Source organism: Corvus kubaryi, unplaced genomic scaffold (assembly GCF_017639235.1).
Source record: "Corvus kubaryi isolate FWS band 111438036 unplaced genomic scaffold, C.kubaryi_AGA036_p1.0 121, whole genome shotgun sequence".
Lineage (NCBI taxonomy): Eukaryota > Metazoa > Chordata > Aves > Passeriformes > Corvidae > Corvus > Corvus kubaryi.
Genome location: NW_024580656.1, coordinates 1,350,232 through 1,369,036, shown reverse-complemented (window position 1 = coordinate 1,369,036; position 18,805 = coordinate 1,350,232). Strand labels below are relative to the sequence as shown.

Genomic DNA, 18,805 nt, shown 5'->3' with positions numbered 1-18,805 from the left:
CCTGGGGCAGCACCCCTGGGAGTTGAGGGGGTCCCCACTGCACAAGGAGGAGCCCTGGCACGGGCCTGGCCCGGCACAGGGTAAGGGTGGTGCCGTCCATCCCCTGAGGGAGCGGCCCAGGCCCAGCTCTGGCTGCCGCTGTCCCTGCCCGGGGCAAACCCGGCCCAGCCCCGTGCCCAGCCCTGCTGCTTCCCAGGAATGAGAGAGAGCTGAGAGACACAAACGGAGGAGTTTATTACACATTCCTCTGCAAACACACACTGGGGCACAGGATGAGCAGCAGTTCCAGTAGTGCATTCCCACCCTTCCACCGGGCACTGGAATTTCGCTGACCCAAAGCAGAGACAGGTTTAGGTTTAACCCACCCTGAGCCTGCTGTGATACCAGCACTGAGCTGCTCCCACCTGCCCCTGCTCCTCCTTTCCCTGGGAAATGGTGCTGGGAATCAGCTGGGCTGCTCTGCCTGTGTGCAGGGAAGGATTCCTGGTTTGAAATAAGCCATTTACAGGCAAACCCAGTGCCCCTGGGTGCTGGGCAGCCTGGAATAAGCCAGGAGCTCCTGGGTGAAAGTGCTGCCCTCCAGCTTTGCAGGTCATTCTGTGTCCTCCAGACAGTGAATTCACCATGCAGGATCTTCACAGCCTTGGGCTGGTTGATCACAGACCCTCAGGAGAACCAGCCTGGGCTCCCAGCACCATCTCCTCTCCCCAAGCACAGGGACAGAGCCTCAGCCCACTCCCCTCCACTCCAGAGTTCCCCAGTTCAGACACTACAACATTTCTGGATTGTAAGACACAGACAGATTTCACACACTGTACACAGCCTTATAAATAATCCCTGGAGTAAATCACTTCCCAGAATACCAGCCATGGATACAACTCAACAATACAATTTATGGCTTCATTATAACTCAAAAAGGTAAAACAAACTCAAAATATTGCACAGACAAACCCAGTTCATGTGAGGTTCCACCTCCACTGCTGTGTGTAGTCACACAGCATTTGTCATCTCAGACAGGAATAGTTTGTGGGAAAGGAGATGTAAAACTATATGGATGCCATCAGCATGCAGGGAAACGGGCAGCAGGGAGGGAGGACACTGCTGGAAAATGAAATCTGCCTTTCTCCCTCAGCAGGAAAAGTGCAGCTCCTGATTTGCAGCTCCTGTTTTACATTCATCTCAGGAAAAGAAAACTTTGGTTAGAACGTAACATGTCACGTGGATTTAAGGTAAACATTGTATTGCCCTTATAAAAATGGAAATAAAAAATACAAAGTTGAGATATTTGGGATATCTCAGCACGGGACACAAGACACGGCAGAACATGGGCAGGACCACGCTCACCACACTGCAGGGCCAGGACATGAGAGCGAAGCGACGCCGAGGGGCTGCCTGAGAGCTGAGCCTCTTTATTTCAACAGAATCCAGGGAATCCTTCCTGGGCAGCTGGGAACGCCCTCGGGAGTGGTTTCAGTCCCGGCTCTATGGCCGGGTCGAGGGCTCCCCCGAGGGGGTTTCGATGTCCGTGTAAAACTGAGAGATTTGGTCCTGGTATTTCTGAGCCACCACCGGCCTCTTCAGCTTCATGGTGGGGCCTGTAGGGAACCAGCACTGGGGTTAATGGGGAGGGAAGCACTGGGAGCACCCACCCGGCCTGGGGTGAAGCAGGGCTGGAGGGGAGAGGCAGAACACAGGAACAGTGACCAGTTCTAAACTTCTCTTTGGGTTTAATAGAATCTCCCTCCCTCCCCTGTGAGCAGAAGCAGCACAGCAGCACCCAGAGGCTGCTGGGCACTGCCCAGGCTCCCCAGGGAATGGGCCCGGCCCCGAGGCTGCCAGAGCTGCAGGAGCGTTTGGACAGCGCTCTCAGGGATGCCCAGGCTGGGGTTGTTGGGGTGTCTGTGCAGGGCCAGGGGCTGCACTGATGATCCCTGAGGGTCCCTTCCAGCTCAGGATATTCCAGGATTGCAGGAGGGTAAGCACTGCTCACTGCTCCCCTGGGTGCTGTTGGGCAGAAGTGGGAATTCAGCCCAGCTCATCCCACCCCAAACTGCCACATGGAAAAGGCACAGTGAGGAAAGGCTGGGGGCAGCTCTGTGCACTGGGGTTCTGTTGGTGCTCAATAGCCAGGGAAGGGGCGCAGGGAAAACCCCAGACACCTCCCCCACCACTCACCAAGCTCTCCACCAAAGAGGGAGAAGTCCTTCTCCAGCAGGATCCACTTCTGGACTTTCTGGGCATTGGACACAGCTCTCTCATTGACAGCAGAGATCCCTTTCTGGATGGCGGCGTAGACGGCCTTGTCTTTGCTGCTGATAATTTCCGAGACCTTGGTGGCCTTGCTGCCCAGCTTCTGACAGAATTCCAGAGCTTCTGGAGTGAGGTCATCTCCAGGCTTGCCCGTTTCTGCATCCACAACGCACTGCAGGACAGGCAGAAGGGGAACTGTGCATTGCTGAGCACCTGAGGCCCTCTGCACTGAGGAGCCTCCAGCCCTGGAATGGTTCCCAGGCTCCCTTCCCCACCCCGCTCCAACCCCATCAGCCCCTCAGCTCTCACCCAACCCCTGGGTGCCAATGGAAGCTGGGGACAAAACACAGATAAACCCCTGAGATTTCTGCCTGCTCAGGAGCCACCTCAGGGCCAAGGAGCAAGCAGGGTACAGAGCTCACCTGCCAAATTCCTCCTGTGCTATCCAAAGTTAATCACTTTTTCCAGGCCTTTTCTGGAGCACAATTTACTTCCCTACACTGTGCAGCAGCATTCTTGGAAGTCACACACAGCATTCGATCATGACAAGCACAGCAGGGCCACCACCAGGGCCACCTCAGGTCTCCTGCCCCAGGCCCAGGCTGTTGGCCTTGGTCTCACTAAGGGGCAATTCCCACTCTGACAGTCAGCACAGGCCACCACGGATGTGTCTTGCTGGAGTTTAAAGCCAGAGTCTGACAAATCCCTGACAGCTTTTTACCTCCCAGACTGCTCTGGAAGAAACTAGAAGAGGTGAGGAGACCTGAAAGGTTTCCTTTTCCAGCCTCACTTCTGGGTCTTTTCCTTCTGTTTCTTCCTGCCCTGTGTGGCACAGAAAAAGCTGCCCTGAACAGCAGCAGGACCTGACAGTCTGAGCAAGTGACAGCTCTGTGCTTTCAGCTGCTCTTTGCAGCTCAGCTACAGCAAATTGTGCTGCGGGTTCCTGGCTCCACAAGACACTAGAAGTGTGTAAAAGCTTTCCTCCTCCCTGGATTTAATGAGATTCAGCAGCACAGGTAGTGGATTCCCATCCTGTTTTCCATTACCTTTAGTGTCAGAAGCATAGCAAGGAATTTGGCTTTGTCTCCAACCAACATGGCGTTGCTGATGATGGGAACAGCATTCTTGACAGCGTCTTCGATTGGAACGGGAGGAATGTTCTCACCTCCTGCAGTGATGATGAGCTCTGGAAAACAATCAAATCCTGATTAATGCTTGGAGCTTCTTCCCTTCCCACAATCTCAAAGAACTCAACTGCTCCTTCGTGTCTGCTGATCAAACAGTGAGCCTGTGTCAGCAGAGCTGGAGGAGGCAGCACACCAGGCCTGGGAAAGTCACAGGGTGACCATCCCTGGAAGTGTTCAAAAATGTGTGGATGTGGCACTTGGGGTTGTGGTTTAGTGGTGGCCTTGGCAGGGCTGTACTCAGGGATCTTAAAGGGCTTTTCCAGCCTCAGTGCTGATCTCATGACTCCAGCCAGGCCCAGAGAGAGGAGCAGGAGCTGTGCACACACAGCCCTGCCAGAGCTGCCTTGGTGCTCCGCAGGTGTTTGCAGTCTGGCAATACAGAGCCCCTTGGCACCCTGGCACAGACCCCTGGGGGTCTAAGGCACCTAAGTGGGCACCCAAATTGTCAGAAATTGAAGTGAAAGATTTGCTGGGGCGGTGCTGGAGGTTCCCATGTGCTGCAGAGCAGAGGGGAGCCTCCCCTTCTCAGTTATCTCCTGTTCCTCAGAGCAGCCCTCACATGAGCACCTCTCTCTTTCTGAGGGCTGAAGTCTTGCATGACTTTGGCTTTGTTTGGGGTTGCTCAAATTGCTGTCCCAAGAGCCACATTGCTACAAGACACTTGCACAACAGAGTTAAGCTGCTGTTTTCCTTGGAGGGCACCCAGCAAAGCTCCTGAAACTGAGGGAGCTGCTGGTAAAACAAGCCCACAAAGCATTAACTCTGCTGGGGCTGAAATCACAGGGCTTCTCCCTCACTCTGCAAACACACCCAGGCTCCAGAGGCTGCCCCTCTCCTCCCACCACACCCTGCAGCCACGTTCACATGGAACCTCCACAAGGAGAAGGATTTAAACATTCTTCTGTGCAAGTCACAACCACACAACCAGCAGAGCCTCCCCTGCACCAGGGGAGGTTTAGGTTGGATACTGGGAAAAATTTCTTCACTGTTCAGCATTGAACAGGCTGCCCAGGGCAGTGGTGGAGTCACCATCCCTGGAAGGATTTAAAAGATGTGGCAACTGGGGACATGGGTTAGTGGTGGCCTTGGCAGTGCTGGGGAACAGTTGGGCTCCATGAGGCCTTTCCCAACATTAACAACTTCTACAGGGCTGCACAACACCAAGGTAAAGTCAGGCGATGTGTTACCTTTAATTCTGCCTGTGATGAAAAGGAATCCATCCTTGTCGTGCTTGCCCAGGTCCCCTGAGTGCAGCCAGCCATCCTCATCGATGGCCTCTTTGGTTTTGTCCTCCATGTTCAGGTAGCCCATGAAGATGTGCCTTCCTGAGAAGCAGATCTCCCCAACACCATCCTTGTCGGGTTTATGGATCAGGGTGTGGCAGCCCGTCAGCTCCTTCCCACAGCTGAAAGTGACACAGACCAGGGATTAATTTATTTTAAACTGAATTCAAGCAGAGGTTACAGCAGCACTTCTCAAGCTGAAGGGGTTTGAACAAAGCCCAGCAGCTTTTTAGCACGACAGCTTCAGCAAAGAGCTTCAAAGGCATCTGCTCATGGAAGGGCAGCTGCAGAAAGAGCTGTTATTGCAGAGACCAGTGCTCACACACCTGCTGGTTTGCACTCATTGTTCTCAACACCTGAGCTTGGAACGAACAGATTTACATCCTTGGCAGCAAACTTTCACTGTGCAGACTGAACAAGCCACCCAAAGCCACCCTGCACCCTTCAGTCATTAAAGGGAAGGGTAGTTGGAGTTACCAATTCTTCCTTCTTCCTACCAGCCCTTCACTTCTTCCCCAGCTCCTACAGAACCCAGCCAAGGCAAATTCACACATCCCTGCTGCCTCTGCCCTCAGCAGATCTCTTCACCCATGATGTGGCTCCCCAGTGACCTTTTAGTGGCAGCAAAGCTCTGGGGATGAGCTGTGCCAGGAGAGAGGGATGTGCCAGAGGCAGAACCCACCACTCCCTCTGCTCCCAGGAAGGTGCTCACCTGCCGAGCTTGAAGGCGTGAGGTAGGGAGACGGTGTGAGGCCCAGAGCTCTCACTCATCCCATACAGCTCCAGCACGGGAATGTTCAGGCTCAAAAAGAACTCCAGGGTGTCTCTGGTGATGGGAGCAGCCCCCGTGTAGCACTTGGTGCAGCGGTCCAGCCCGATGGCCTTGCGCACCTTCCTGTACACCAACTGCCTGGCCAGGCGGAAATTCACCGGCACCTCGGAGCACCTGCGGGAGGAAAACGGGCACACGTGGAACTTCTCCCCCTTCCTCCTTTTATCTTCATCCTACTTTAGTTTATTCAATAAAGTAACAGATGATTTCCCCCCTCGGGTCCGAGCGCCACTGGCCTTTCACATGGGACATAATCCTGGATGGAATATAATCCCTGGGTGGGATATGATCCCTGATCTGACAGTAAAGTTCTCCTAAAACTCATCAGCATTCCTGAAATGTAGCTCATAATTACCCATTCATCCTCTTCAGGTTGGTCTGCAGCCCCACTCCCTTGGCCCACGATGCCACCTTCCTTCGGAGCGCTGAGGATTTCATGCCCACAGATTTCATTTTCTCTTCCATTTTTTCCCAGACACGAGGAACTCCCAAAAAAGCAGTTGGCCTCACTTCCCGCAGGGTCTCCACCAAGCTGCCCTGAGAGAAGAAGGATTTAATGCAGTTTTTAGAAGTGATTCACTGCAGACTTCAGGTCAGCTCTGGTCACTAGCAAAACTTGGGACTCTGCCATCAGTTTTGAGGAATTGTTTGTTTTTTGCAGTGGCACCAAGAGAAGGGAACCCCTGGGGCATTCCAGGGGGAACTGGGAAGGGAGCAAGGGTCAATGCTCTCAGTGCCAGTGCTGACAAAAGAATCCTTTACACCCAGGACTCAGATTTAGCTGGGGCCATTGTGCAATGTGGGCAGAGCAAAGCTGTTGCTCAACCAGTTCTCGATGTGGGACCAGGTATCAGGTGAGAACTCAGCAGCTCCCAGTTGAGAAGTGCTGGGTCAGCTTCTCCCAGTCTGTGACAGAGTCAAAAGGTGACGGTCAGAGTGGCTCCACTCAAACCAACAGGGGCATTTGGTCAGTGGGCAAAGTAAACCCAGTTAGCAAAGCTGACAGAACCATGAGATAACACAGCCTTGTTTTAAGCACCCACCCCAGCTCAAGCAGGTGGATGGGTGTAAGTTTATTATCTTTTTTTTTACCTTCAATGCATCTGGTTGGGCAAAGTAAACTTGCACTCCAAAGGTCATGGCTGACCAAATATCAGACATTTGTGCAGCGATGTGGCTGAGGGGCAGGTAACTGACCACCTGCTCCTGCCTGTCCTGGGCATCGCTCAGCATGATGAAGCGTCCGGCCGCCGCCGCCGTCCACGTCAGCTGCAACAGGGACCCACAGGGGCTTCAGAGCAGCACAGAACACACAGGCACAACAGAGCTACAGCATCCTGGGATCTCAAAGGCAGGACTGGAGCAGAGGAGACTGAGAGGAGGCTCCTGGGGGCTGCAGCTCCTCCCGAGGGGAGGCGGAGGGGCAGGGGCTGAGCTCTGCTCTGGGACAGGGACAGGAGCCCAGGGAACGGCTGGAGCTGGGTCAGGGCTGGGCATAGAGCTCAGGGAAAGGTTCTTCCCCCCGAGGCTGCTGGGCACTGCCCAGGCTCCCCAGGGAATGGGCCCGGCCCCGAAGCTGCCAGAGCTGCAGGAGCGTTTGGACAGCGCTCTCAGGGATGCCCAGGCTGGGGTTGTTGGGGTGTCTGTGCAGGGCCAGGGGCTGCAATGATGATCCCTGAGGGTCCCTTCCAGCTCAGGATGTTCTCCCTCAGCACCCCCAGGGTCACAGTTGCTGGGGTGGCTCTGGGCACTCACGTTGTCGTGGCTGAGCATGACGCCCTTGGGCTGCCCCGTGGTGCCCGAGGTGTAGATGAGGGTGCAGCACTGGTTGGGTTTCTGGGCCGCGATGACCTCGCGGAGCCGCGAGTCCGGCACGTCCCTGCCCAGCTCCATGAACTCCCTCCACTGCAGAGAACAGAAGAGCTCGGTCACTTTGTAAGGTATCACCCACATGAAAAATTAAACCCTTTGCTGCACACCAGGACAAGGATGCTGTTCTCCCTGTCCAAACCTCTGGAAAAGGCTGTAAATCCACAGTCATCCCACAGTGTTTTCTGGCTGACACAGGGAGAAGCAGAAAGGAGACAGACCCACCCCCAGTAGCTTTACAGCTCTGTAGCAACTCCCTGGAGTAACTGCAGGGCCCGAGGCTGCCTGGCAGAGGTCAGTAGGCTCACAGCCCCCTTACAACATGGATTATCCAGGTTGCACAACAGCAAACTCCTGCCCATCACAGCCAACACGAGCTCAGGGGATCACAGTGACAGAACCCCAGGCTGGTTGGGGTGGAAGGGACCTTAAAGACCATCTCATTTAAGGTCCTGTGGGAGGTGACAGGTACTTGCAGCCATCGGCTGAACACAACCAGGACTCACAAGCACTGAAGAAGCCCAGGACTTACCGAGTACAGATTGGGTCTCTTCTCTTTGATCTCCTCCCCATACTGGACAATCCCCTTCAGATGAGGTAGTCTATCTTCAATCTGTATTAAGAAGGGAGATTCATGAGAAGGAGCAAATGCTGTTTGTCCCTTTCAGGCCTCTGTAACCCCCACTTAGCATCTCCTCATATTTGCCATTTTATGTAAAGCCAAGAGAATCCCATCTGTGCTCCTGAAAGAATGGGTTTGCCTCACTAGGAACAGTCATAATTTGAGCTGGGATGTCGCCAGACAACCTAGAGGATGCTCAGTTGCTCATTTTGGCTTCTTCTATTTTAAGCCCAAGGCTTTTAAGAAGTGAAAGCACCACTTAACCTCTTGTGAGACGTAGTGCCAGTGCCAGCTCACCCAGCTGAGCAGGGAGCACACCAAGGAGCTCCCCTCTGCTCTCAGAGCCAGCATTCCCCCCAGGTAATGCCCTCCCACAGCATTTTACCCTCCCACATCTGTCAACAGGTTGCTGTAACCCCCCAGACATTTAAAAAACATAATTACTTCTAAGATTTTTTGCAGCTGTTTATGATTTTCCACCACTATAACGTTGGCACTGCAGTTCTCTGCCACATAATGACAGGCCTCGGGAGAGTTTGTAGTGTAGATCCCAACAGCAAATCCCCTGCAAAGGAAAAGGGAAAAAACAAAACAGAAAAGCAAAACACAGAGTTAGAGGACAAGCAGAGCTGCTGTCAAAATTCAGATCATTTCAGAGAAAAAAAAACTGTAATAAGAATATCCCATAAAATGTCAACAAAGAGGGGAGGGCTTAATTCCAAGAGGAAAGATTCTGTTCTGGGGCGTGGGAAATGTCAAGAGTGGCGTGAGGCACCAAAATGTCTCACGTGGAAGGCAGATATCACAATCCAGCCCTGGGATTCTCTGGCATTTCCCACCATGTTTTAATCACTGTGTACATAAGAATGCTTTTGGATTAACGTACTGGTCATCTTATTTTGAGAGAAGCAGCTGGCTAAAAAAAAGAATTTAACTCTGGTCTCATTAATTCATTATGAAATAGTTCATGTTCTATCTAACTTCATTAAATTCAAATATAAGCAGTTGGGTTCGGGGGTTTTTTTGTTTGTTTTATTGGGGGTTTTAATCAGAACCTGCTTCTCATGACTGCAGTCACTCTCTGCCTGCCAAAGCAAAATGCATGGCAAGAAACAAGACTCTTACCCTGCAAGGATAGCTCCAATGTCAGCAATGAACCACTCTGCAGAATTAAATCCCAGGATGCCCACTCCATGGAAACGCTCCAGCCCCAGCTGCAAACAAGAGATGACATTACAGCAGCCTGGCTTCTCCTCTGGACAAAGCTCAGAGTTCATTGCTCTGAGCACAGCACTGAGGGAAAGAGTTCATGTTCTTACACGGGGTAATTCCCACTGAAAAACTTCCCAGGAGCCAAGATGGAACCAGTGAAAGTTTCACACCACTGTAAGTGGGCAGGAAAATAGAAATTTGCTGAGGTCTGCCCTTGGAAAGACTGGCTCACTGGCACTAACAGGAACATAAACCTGCAATCCAGGGAGTTACCAGTTCCTGGGGCTGGGAATGAGAAGGTGAGAGGTGAAGACAGACAACACCTCCTGGGACATTTGGTACAAGTTGGGTATGTCAGACATCAATAATGGCCAGAGCAACAAGCTCCAGGGACAGTGACACTTGGCTATGAAATTCCAGCTCTTGGAGTCCCAGTCTTTAACTGCCTGGTTTTGTCCCAGAGTGGAAGATCCCACCACAGGAGTAAAACCAGGCTGGCCTCAACTTGAAGGGATAAGACTTGATCCCAACAGTAAGAACAGATAATGTTGGTTTCCCTCTCCAAGTCTCCTAATCCCAACAGCACAGGCAAAGGGCTGGGCCACTTGGGACACTTAATTCTGGTTGGTAAGCATTCCTTTGAGTTTTTTTCTTAGAAAGATGAACTTTTCCATGCCTCTGGAGGGGCAGTGTCCAGGCTTACCAGGCACCTCAGTTTAAATGTTTCCTTATATGCTTTTTTTCTTGGTTAAATGTGGAAGCAAATGTCAAAAATATTAAATACCAAGGTGTCCATAGCATGTTCAGGTACTTCCCTGTCACTAAGATTCATCTGCACTCAGGGAATTTGCAGGTTTAAGACAGACCTGAATGCAGCCATTCCAGCACTTAAATAAGTGACCATCAAACTTGACTTTTTACACAGTGGTAGGAAAAGGGAGAACAGTTTTAAGTTAAAAGAAGATAGATTTACATCAGATATTGGGAAGAAATTCTTGGCTGTGTGGGTGGGCAGGCCCTGGCACAGGGTGCCCAGAGCAGCTGGGGATGCTCCTGGATCCCTGGCAGTGTCCAAGGCCAGGTTGGAGCACCCTGGGATAGTGGAAGGTGTCCCTACCAGCGCCAGGGGTGGCACTGAGTGAGCTTTAAGGTCCCTTCCAACCCAAACCGTGCTGATTTTAGGATTCTGTGAATATGAAAAAAGAGAATTCAACACACTCTTACCTTCAGAAAGCTTTTGGCTGCTTTCCAGCACTCATCATAGTACATCTTATATGTCAGCTTTATCCACTGGCCATCTTTTTTGGATGCAAGGGCGTAATAGTCACTGTATTTATTCACACTTTCCTGCAGGAGCTGGTGCACAGTCTTTGGGGCCTCGCTGCCAATGCCCTGTTCTTCCATCCTCAGCCTGACCTCTCCATCACGACGCGTTGTCCACACGCTGGAGCCAGGAGGGGGGGAGGCTGCTTGGAAGGAAAAGTGTTCAGCATCTTAGATTAGAAATTTCCTGCTGCCATAACAGCAGTAGAAATACAAGTACCAAGCACATGAAAGCAAATGCTGTTACACCTCCTCCCACAGCTCTTTTTTGACCTTTTCTTCTTGGCAAGTTTGCCATGTGACCCCCAGTATTTTAGACTGGAAGCCTCTAGAGCACTTTCAAATTTTGTTAAACATCTCCCACTTACATCCCCTCTAACCTGCTCTGCTGCCCTAAGGCTCTTGTACTGGTAAGGTGAAAGCTTCCTGCATCTTACACTCTGCTATTTTTAATTTTTTTCTTTTAAGGAGGACTGAAAGCAGGACACTGGTAGCTGGTAGATGAGCATCAGGCACTGACACTGCCTATTTAATCCTTGAAGCACAGCTGGGCTCTAAAGTCTGAGTTCAAGACACTTCTGCACAGCCCATCCTGCAACCTGAGCTGCTTCTTCCATTGTCATGACAAATCCTTCTCTCATTGCAATAATAATTTCATGCACACCACAGTCACCAAACTTCCATCCACCCACCTTTGGGGCCGAGTGAGTTCACCTGACATTTCTCCATCTTGGAATCTTCCCCTGGCTCGCTGTTGTGTGGCTCAGCAGTTCTGCAAGGCAAGAGGAATTATCCCTGGATGAGAACACTGAGGGCTGCCTGCCACAGGCAGGTTTGCTCCACCCCTTAATGTCACTCAGTCCTTGGATGTCAAAGTGACTCCTGATGTTCTGCAGGTGACTTTATTAATTCACTGCCCTGCATGGCCCCAGCAATGGAACAGGTCCCTCAGAGTGTGCAAGCTCTGCCTGTTTCGAACACGTGAGTGTTGTCCTAATTGCAGCTTTCATTGCAGACGAGCTGCAGAAGAATCCATAAACATCATCCCAAAAACAGCCATCATTTAATTCCTAAGGTCTGCTCCAGGTGCCTGAAACAAAGAGCCTGCAGCTGGGAGGAGGAGAAGGAGGGGGGCAGGAAGGGACACATGGATCTGGAGCTCATCTCCTCTCTGCAGTATGTGAGTCCAACAACAGGGAGGCCCTGGGGACACTCTCAAGTCACCCCATGGGGAAACCCACAGAGATTTCCTGCAAAAGAGCAGGAAATTGATTTAACAGGAAATCTTGTTCTTAGGTATTCCTATTAAAGCCAGGGCTCCCACCAGATGCTTGGGAAGAAATGGAAAGAGGCTCATCCCCATGTGCTTCAGCCACGCTCCTCCCAGCTGAGTTTCAGCCCCCTTTCACTTTCAGCCCTGCAGGAGCTGGTGCAGCACCACCTGCCTGATTGCAAAACTGTTCTTACTCTGCCCCTTTCCAAGCTGGACTTTCTCACAGCCCTAAGAGAGGGGGATAATCAAGTCTCATGTCCCACTTGAGAGCAGCAGTTGGAAGCCAGACCCGGTGAGATTTGGGAATCCCACCCTCCAACCAGGCAGCCGCTGCTGGGTTCCCTGCCCTGGGCAATGCCCTGCCAGGACCATGGGCACAGCACTGAGGTCTGAGTTTTAGCTGATTTAAGATTATCCTGCAGAGACCCAAACTCTCCATCCCACCCTGTCCTACCAGGGCCCTTTGCCTCAGCCCATCACACAGGTGTTGTTTCTCCAGGCCGGTGTTTTCCCTTCCCCACAGCAACACCTGGCTGCAGCACCAAGCCCAGGCTCCTCCAGAAGGGCTGCAGGGCCCTGACATCACAATAACCCCAACACTGCAGGGGCAGCTCTGGGGCAAAAGGGAGCCCTGACTCTGCCCCTCACAGTCACACTGCACACAGGTGAGAGCTCCTCTGGTCCCACACGAACTCCTCAGCCTAAGCCAGGCAGGGCTCCCACCAAGCCCCACCTTTTCTTCCCTTTCTACCAGGCCAAAGACAAGAAAATCCAGCACAGGCACTGTGTGAATTTCAGGCTAAGGGGGAAATCTCTTCCCTCTAATTTACATTTACTCTGAATTTCTAGGGAATAGTCAACTATCACTGCTTTGGGTATATGAGGAGGTTTAAGGCCATGGGAAGATCTGACACGGCTGATCCCATGTCCTGTCCTAAAGCAGAACTGCTTCTCAGAACTAATCTGCAAGCCAGCAACCAGGGCTGAGTAAATAATTTCTTTATTTTCCCCAAAGGGATTATGAGATGTTCCCATCTCCGTGCTCCCTCCTCATTATTGAGAACATTTTTCAGCACAAATTAATCCTCAGTTGCAATAGTTCTGCACCATTTCTCCATCATCTTTTGTGATCAAAGCATGCAAATGACCCAGTAATATGAGGAGAAAAGCCCCAGCTATTTCCCTCACAGTCAATCAAGTCATCTTTTCTCCCCCTTACGACATGTAATTCAATGCAGCCCAAAAAAAAATTTAGGTAAAGAGGTTTTAGACAGCTAGATCCTATTATGCTGTGGTGAGATATAGACCCTAATCTGCTCTTTAGTCTGTAAATCTAAGCAGCCTCTTACCAGCAGGAGTTTGAGATCAGTGTAGGTACTGCACATGAGCCGTTCCCTGCAGAGGCAGGGCTCTTCCAAAATCATTTTAATTAATCAAAGTAAGCATGATAGAATATGAACTATATATACAGGTCACAACAGGATAAATAAAACCCCAAATTAGACAAACCTGGGTGAAGAGTTGAGCAGCACATCTTTCAGTGACACCTCACAGGTCGCTTGAGGAGCTGAATTACAATAGGCCACGGGGACTGGTTCTGCAAGTGCCATCCTTTCGTCTGACTCACACAGCACTGTCCCTTCGAAAACAGGTTTGAAAAATTAAAATACAGTCAAACGTCAGAGCAAAGCAGCTCCACTGACGTGAGCGAGGCAACCCCAAAGACACACAACTCGAGACTGCTGCATTTGCACGAAATAGGGGAAATTCTGACAGCGGGCACGCTCCGGTCGTTGCAAAACCCCGCAGCAGAACCAGCGTGACACCCACAGCTCCCCAAGAGCACCACGAGCCAAACAATTTCAATTCCAACTCCCTTTGCCCCAAATGCTCCCGCTCGGCTCGCAGCCCCCCCGACCCCTCCAGCCTCACCGCGCATCGCCGGTCCCGCAGCCTCCCCTCCGCAGCCGCTCCGCACCGGCGCCGAGCCCGACGTGTAATATCCTTTATTTTTAAACTAGCGCCCAGGAGGCAGATCTGGAGCATCTTATGTCATGTGCTGCTGCCTTGCAATTGGAAGCGGCTCGTCACCCCACACCGCCGCCTCTTAAGGAGGCTCTGGCCCCACGCCTGCCCGTCAGCCTCGGCACACCGGGGATTTCAGGTCCCTCTGGGGGGACACAGCCCTGGGACACCCCACATTTAGCCTGTTCTCATCAAAATAAGCGTTTTGCAGCTGGTTGTTTTGGTGGCTCTCACGCTGCTTTCAGCACCTCGTCTTGGGGGATTTCACCGCCTGAACGAAGTGTGTTCTAAACGCTGATTTTATTTAAGGTTTACACTCATCAAAAGCCTTTGGTGCTTATGAGTTGCCAGGCTGAGCTTTAATTGTTTCAAGGGATTTCAAGCTGATTAGAGATGAATCCCATTATCCTTGATCTCTCTAAGAAGTGGATTTTGTGCTTGCTATTTTGTGCCTGCATTAGACAGACTCATTTAAATCGTATGATGCGAGTAGCATATTTTTTAAATTTAAATCGTATGTTTGAGGAGCATCTCGATGAGGGACAGGAGAGAAAGGAAGGAGTCTTTTTATCTCATAAATCCGACCCAGCCACGCTGCAGCCTCCTGCCTCTGCCGGGAGAGGAAAGCCACGCCAGCCACAACTCGGGGACGTCCCCCTTTCCGCTTACTCATCCGCGCAAGGACACGTTGCTGCTCACGCCGAGCTCTGCTACAGCCTGCGAGTCACCACGCCGAAAATAGTTTAATTCACGAGCAGCTGAGAGGGGGATGGCTGCAAAAAATCCCCATTCTGAAGCGCCGAGGTAACTGGGAGGCGCTGCCCCACACCCCGTTCTGGGCTGGAACACCAGAGAGGTTTATTGGGAGTCTGAGAAGAGGGTGTTGTATCAGCAGCCCCGTGCTCGGAGCAGCCACTCAGACCTGCCCAGCCCGGAGCAGCCCAAACGCACCCGTGGCAGGGCAAACCCACCCGCGGTGCCACCCGAGATGTCCCCACGGCCTCTCTTGCTCAAGGAAAAGCCGAGCAGAGCCCAGGAGGGACGGACCACAGCAGCTGCCGTCACTCCTGACCCCCTTTCGCAATGCTGCTCCCACTTTCGTTCCCAGCACCCCAAAGCGAGGGGTTCAGGGCACCCCAGTGCCCCTGAGGGAAGCTTTGGCCTCTGCACTAATTGCAGCGTTTCTCTTGCCAGCTGTGCAATAGTGCAGTAACAAAGTTTCAAGGGAAAGGGGGAGGCGTTCTCACTCCAGCTACAAGGGAATCACAGCATCCCGGGATGGTTTGGGTGGAAAGGGACCTTAAAGAATACCCCATTCCCCACCTGCCATGGGCAGGGACACCTTCCACTGTCCCAGGCTGCTCCAAGCCCCAGTGTCCAGCCTGGCCTTGGCCACTGCCAGGGATCCAGGGGCAGCCCCAGCTGCTCTGGGCACCCTGTGCCAGCCTGGGCCTCCCCTCCCTTGCCCACCTGCCCCTCTGTCAGTGGGAAGCCAATGCCCCTTGTTCTGGCATTCCAGGCCCTTTTAAAGTCTCTCCCTCTCTCTCTCTAGTTTTCTTGCTGCCTCCCTTCAGGTCCTGGAAGGCCACAGTTAGGTCACCCCAAAGCTTCTCTTCTCCAGGCTGAACAATCCCAATTCTCTCACCCTTTCCTCACAGCAGAGTGTTCCATCCCTCTAAGTTTCATGTCCATGGTAGGCTTTCTGCATCACCTTCAGTCACTCAAGAGCAAAAAGCTCCTCCCAGTGGAGACCATCCCTGTGTCCTGCCCTCACTGTGCACAGCCCTGGGTACACTTGCACCAAGAACTGAAGTCCAACCTGACTGTGCAGCTTCCCAAACCAGACATGCATTTTATCCAATCAATTCAGGTTAGAAGCAAATATTTCCTAATATATGCAGACTCTCCCTAGCTCTGCTCAGCACTGCAGCTCGGCCCTTCCCTCCCTGATGCTTAGTTACAAACACAAGCCACTGGAAATCACACGCGTTCCAGGGTTGGGAGGGGATAATCTTTAAGGTCCTTTCCACCCCAAAACAGTCCATGGTTTACCAGAGCCAGGTGTAACTCTTGAACCCCAAATGCTCCTCTCCCACCTCACGCTGTTCCCTGAGGAATTAACACACCATGATGTACCACAGGTGTTCCAAACAAAAACCTGTGGGGAGAAACGTCCCTTTTAATTAAGCCTGTCTGACTCCTTAAATCATTTAAATAAAAACATGTTCTGCTTTGAGGGAGCACCGTGACCCAGAAGAACTGGAAGAATTGGAACCACTATGGGGCTTCACTGACAAAGCAGAATAAAGGTCTGAGGATGTGCAGACTCATGACAGTGAACGGGGCAGGCAGTGAAGCTTTCATTTCTAACAGGCTTTGGACACACCTTTACCTAAAACACACAAGAGCTTCAACACCACCAGTTCAAATTCAAATTACTGAGTACGTTATCAGCCACTTGACATTTTCCAGCACGGCCCCACTCGGCTTCCTGTGGCTGATTTCTTTAACCAGTAAAGGCACCACATCCGCTCTGCTCCAGTTCTCCCTGTCCAGAGCGGTTCCAGGCAATTGCCACATCACCATCAAAAGTGAAACTTGGGCCTCTTTGTTCCTATGTTACCTTTAAAGTTTACTAAGTGAGGAAACAAAAGCTGAGCAACCCACTCTTCTTCCTCTTAAATAAACTCCGTTTCTAAAGGAGGCAGTGATAAAAGCTTCCTGAGCACTGAATGTTTTGTCCTTGGCAGCACCACTGACCACATGTGCTGGGGTGGAGAAAACAGGAGAAAAAGTTACTTCAACCTCTGTAAGGACAATGAGTGTCACAATTGCAGACAGGCACCTGCCTCCACCACAGCACCTTCAGAGCTGAGCTTTGGCCGGAGAAAGCTGCCCACTGCCCATCCCTTGGTCAGCCAGGCCCAGCTCCCCGGCCACGCAGACAAGCACAGAACTCTCCATTTCAGGCACATTGCTTCTCCAGGACAGCGGGATATTCCAGGTGAATTCCCCAGCAGTGTGACTCACCAGGAGGCTGAGCCAGGCTCCTCTTTCCTAAGCTTTTGCTTCACCACACCATCTGCACGGTCGCCGGCAGGGGGAAATCCCCTCAGGCCGAGCAGGAAAGCACGGGGCTGAGTTTCCACAGAGGCACCAGCTGTGTTCCGCCGGCTCCCACACGTGGCTTTGTGTCCGCTGGGAGCTGGCACAGGAACATCCCGAGCACTCGGGTCACCTCACAGCATCCAAAACTTTCCGAGCACCTCACCGAGCATCCCGAGCACTCGGGTCACCTCACAGCATCCAAAACTTTCCGAGCACCTCACCGAACATCCCGAGCACTCGGGTCACCTCACAGCATCCAAAACTTTCCGAGCACCTCACAGAACATCCCGAGCACTCGGGTCACCTCACGGAGCATCCCCGATCCCACAGGTCACCTCATAGAGCATCCCAAACACTCAGCTAACCTCACGGAGCATCCCCGATCCCACAGGTCACCTCACAGAGCATTCCCAATCTCTCAGGTTATCTCAGAGCATCCCAAGCTCCCAGCACACCTCACGGTCCCTCACGATGGGTTCCTGGACGGCACAGGGGAAGGGACAGCCCTTCTCTCCCTTCTCCTCAGACCACCTCCTGCCCTGACAGGGGGCTAGGGGGGAGTCACCCCCAACCCACCCCGTGTTCATTTAACCAAAAACCACCAAGAATTTCCCCACCCCGCTGCCCAGACACCCACCCACAAAAGACACATCACGAGAAGCATCTGCCGGCATGGTGAACCCCACACTGCAACCCCCGCGGCGGGCGGGCACCCCACACACAGCGGGACTCGCTGGGAACACCCAGAGGGCTTGTGTGGAGTGGGGATCCCCCTTCCCTCCCTCAGCCCCGGGCCGGGGTCGGGCTTTAGGACCGCGCGTTACCTGCGGGCCCGGCGGGCGCGCGCGGCCCCTCAGCAGCTCCCGCGCGCCGCCGGGCGGAGCCCTTTAGAGCGCTCACCCCTGGGGGCGTGGCCGTTTCCGTTTCGCCCCGCCCACCCCGCCCTTTCGAAACACCCCATTGGACGAGACGGCGGTGGGCAGAGGTGAAGCCACGCCCCCTTCGCGGGGGGTGAAGCGCACCGCCGCGCGATTGGAGGAGGCGGCTGTCAATAACGGCCAGGACCCGCGGCCCCCCCCCCCCCCCGCGGCGCGGGTTACCCGCGGTCAGTGCCCGGCGCGGTGTCCGGGACAGCGGCAGTCGGGGATCGGCTGTGCCGGACACCGGGAATCGGCTGTTTCTGTGCCTGGAACACAGCCCAAACACTCCCCAGGCTGTGCTGGAACAGCGTGAAGCTCTGGAGCACCTGGGGTGCTTTGGTGGTGTGGGGCAACGCAGCAGAAGTTTTCGGGAAGAGGAGGATAATAGTCGGAATGCTTCTGGAAGCTGTTTTTTTCCCTAAAATGAAGTGAGGTTAAGGGCGAGGTTCAATAGGACAAGAGGAAACGGCCTCAAGTTGCGCCAGGGGAGGTCTAGATTGGACATCAGGGAAAATTTCTTCATGGAAAAGGTTGTAAATCATTGGAACAGGCTGTGCAGGGCAGTGGTGGAGTCGCAATCCCTGGAAATGTTCCAAAAACACGTGGATGTGCCATTTGGAGACATGGTTTAGTGGTGACCACAGGCTGGCAGTTGGGTTTGATGATTTTAGAGGTCCTTTCCAGCCCTAATGATTCTGTGATTCTGTGAAAAAGATTTTCAAATGGGGCCCTGAGCAATAACAACACTTTGACCAAATGAAACAGGAGATGGTTCATAAAGATGCTCGTGGGCCATTCTGGACAGGGCAAGATGTAAAATGTGCTCCAACCACAGCTGGAGCAGAACAGTCCAACGTGGAGCAGAAATCTCCAGGGAAGGATCAAAGTGGGTTTTTAGATT

General features: G+C 52.6%; 1 protein-coding gene across 4 annotated transcripts; it reads right to left on the bottom strand.

Annotated features, from left to right (window-relative positions):
- Positions 1–210: 210 nt before the first annotated feature.
- ACSBG2 (acyl-CoA synthetase bubblegum family member 2) lies at positions 211–17,883 on the bottom strand. Of its 4 annotated transcripts, none has more exons than XM_042046171.1 (15): positions 17,809–17,883; positions 13,361–13,490; positions 11,271–11,350; positions 10,480–10,721; positions 9,169–9,257; positions 8,488–8,608; positions 7,954–8,034; positions 7,308–7,457; positions 6,645–6,821; positions 5,908–6,089; positions 5,433–5,666; positions 4,625–4,842; positions 3,297–3,436; positions 2,176–2,422; positions 211–1,595 (listed from the first exon to the last, which is right to left on the bottom strand). In XM_042046171.1, the coding sequence occupies exons 2-15, from the start codon at positions 13,459–13,461 to the stop codon at positions 1,483–1,485; spliced, it is 2,175 nt and encodes a 724-aa protein (XP_041902105.1). In that variant the 5' UTR covers positions 13,462–13,490; positions 17,809–17,883; the 3' UTR covers positions 211–1,482. The 4 variants fall into 4 exon arrangements, with proteins under 4 accessions (XP_041902105.1, XP_041901948.1, XP_041902184.1 ...); XM_042046014.1 differs by lacking the exon at positions 17,809–17,883 and adding an exon at positions 17,622–17,711; XM_042046250.1 differs by lacking the exon at positions 17,809–17,883 and adding an exon at positions 16,907–17,067.
- Between the last annotated feature and the right edge of the window lie 922 nt (positions 17,884–18,805).

Bases quoted from the DNA above. Each gene is read 5' to 3' on its own strand.
- ACSBG2 (XM_042046014.1), bottom strand. From the start codon at position 17,658: ATGCCGGCAGATGCTTCTCGTGATGTGTCTTTTGTGG. The intron at 9,258-10,479 runs GTAAGAGTGTGT...TCTTGTTTGCAG, and splicing joins CAGCCAAAAGCTTTCTGAAG to CTGGGGCTGGAGCGTTTCCA. The intron at 4,843-5,432 runs GTGAGCACCTTC...TGTCACTTTCAG, and splicing joins CACGCCTTCAAGCTCGGCAG to CTGTGGGAAGGAGCTGACGG.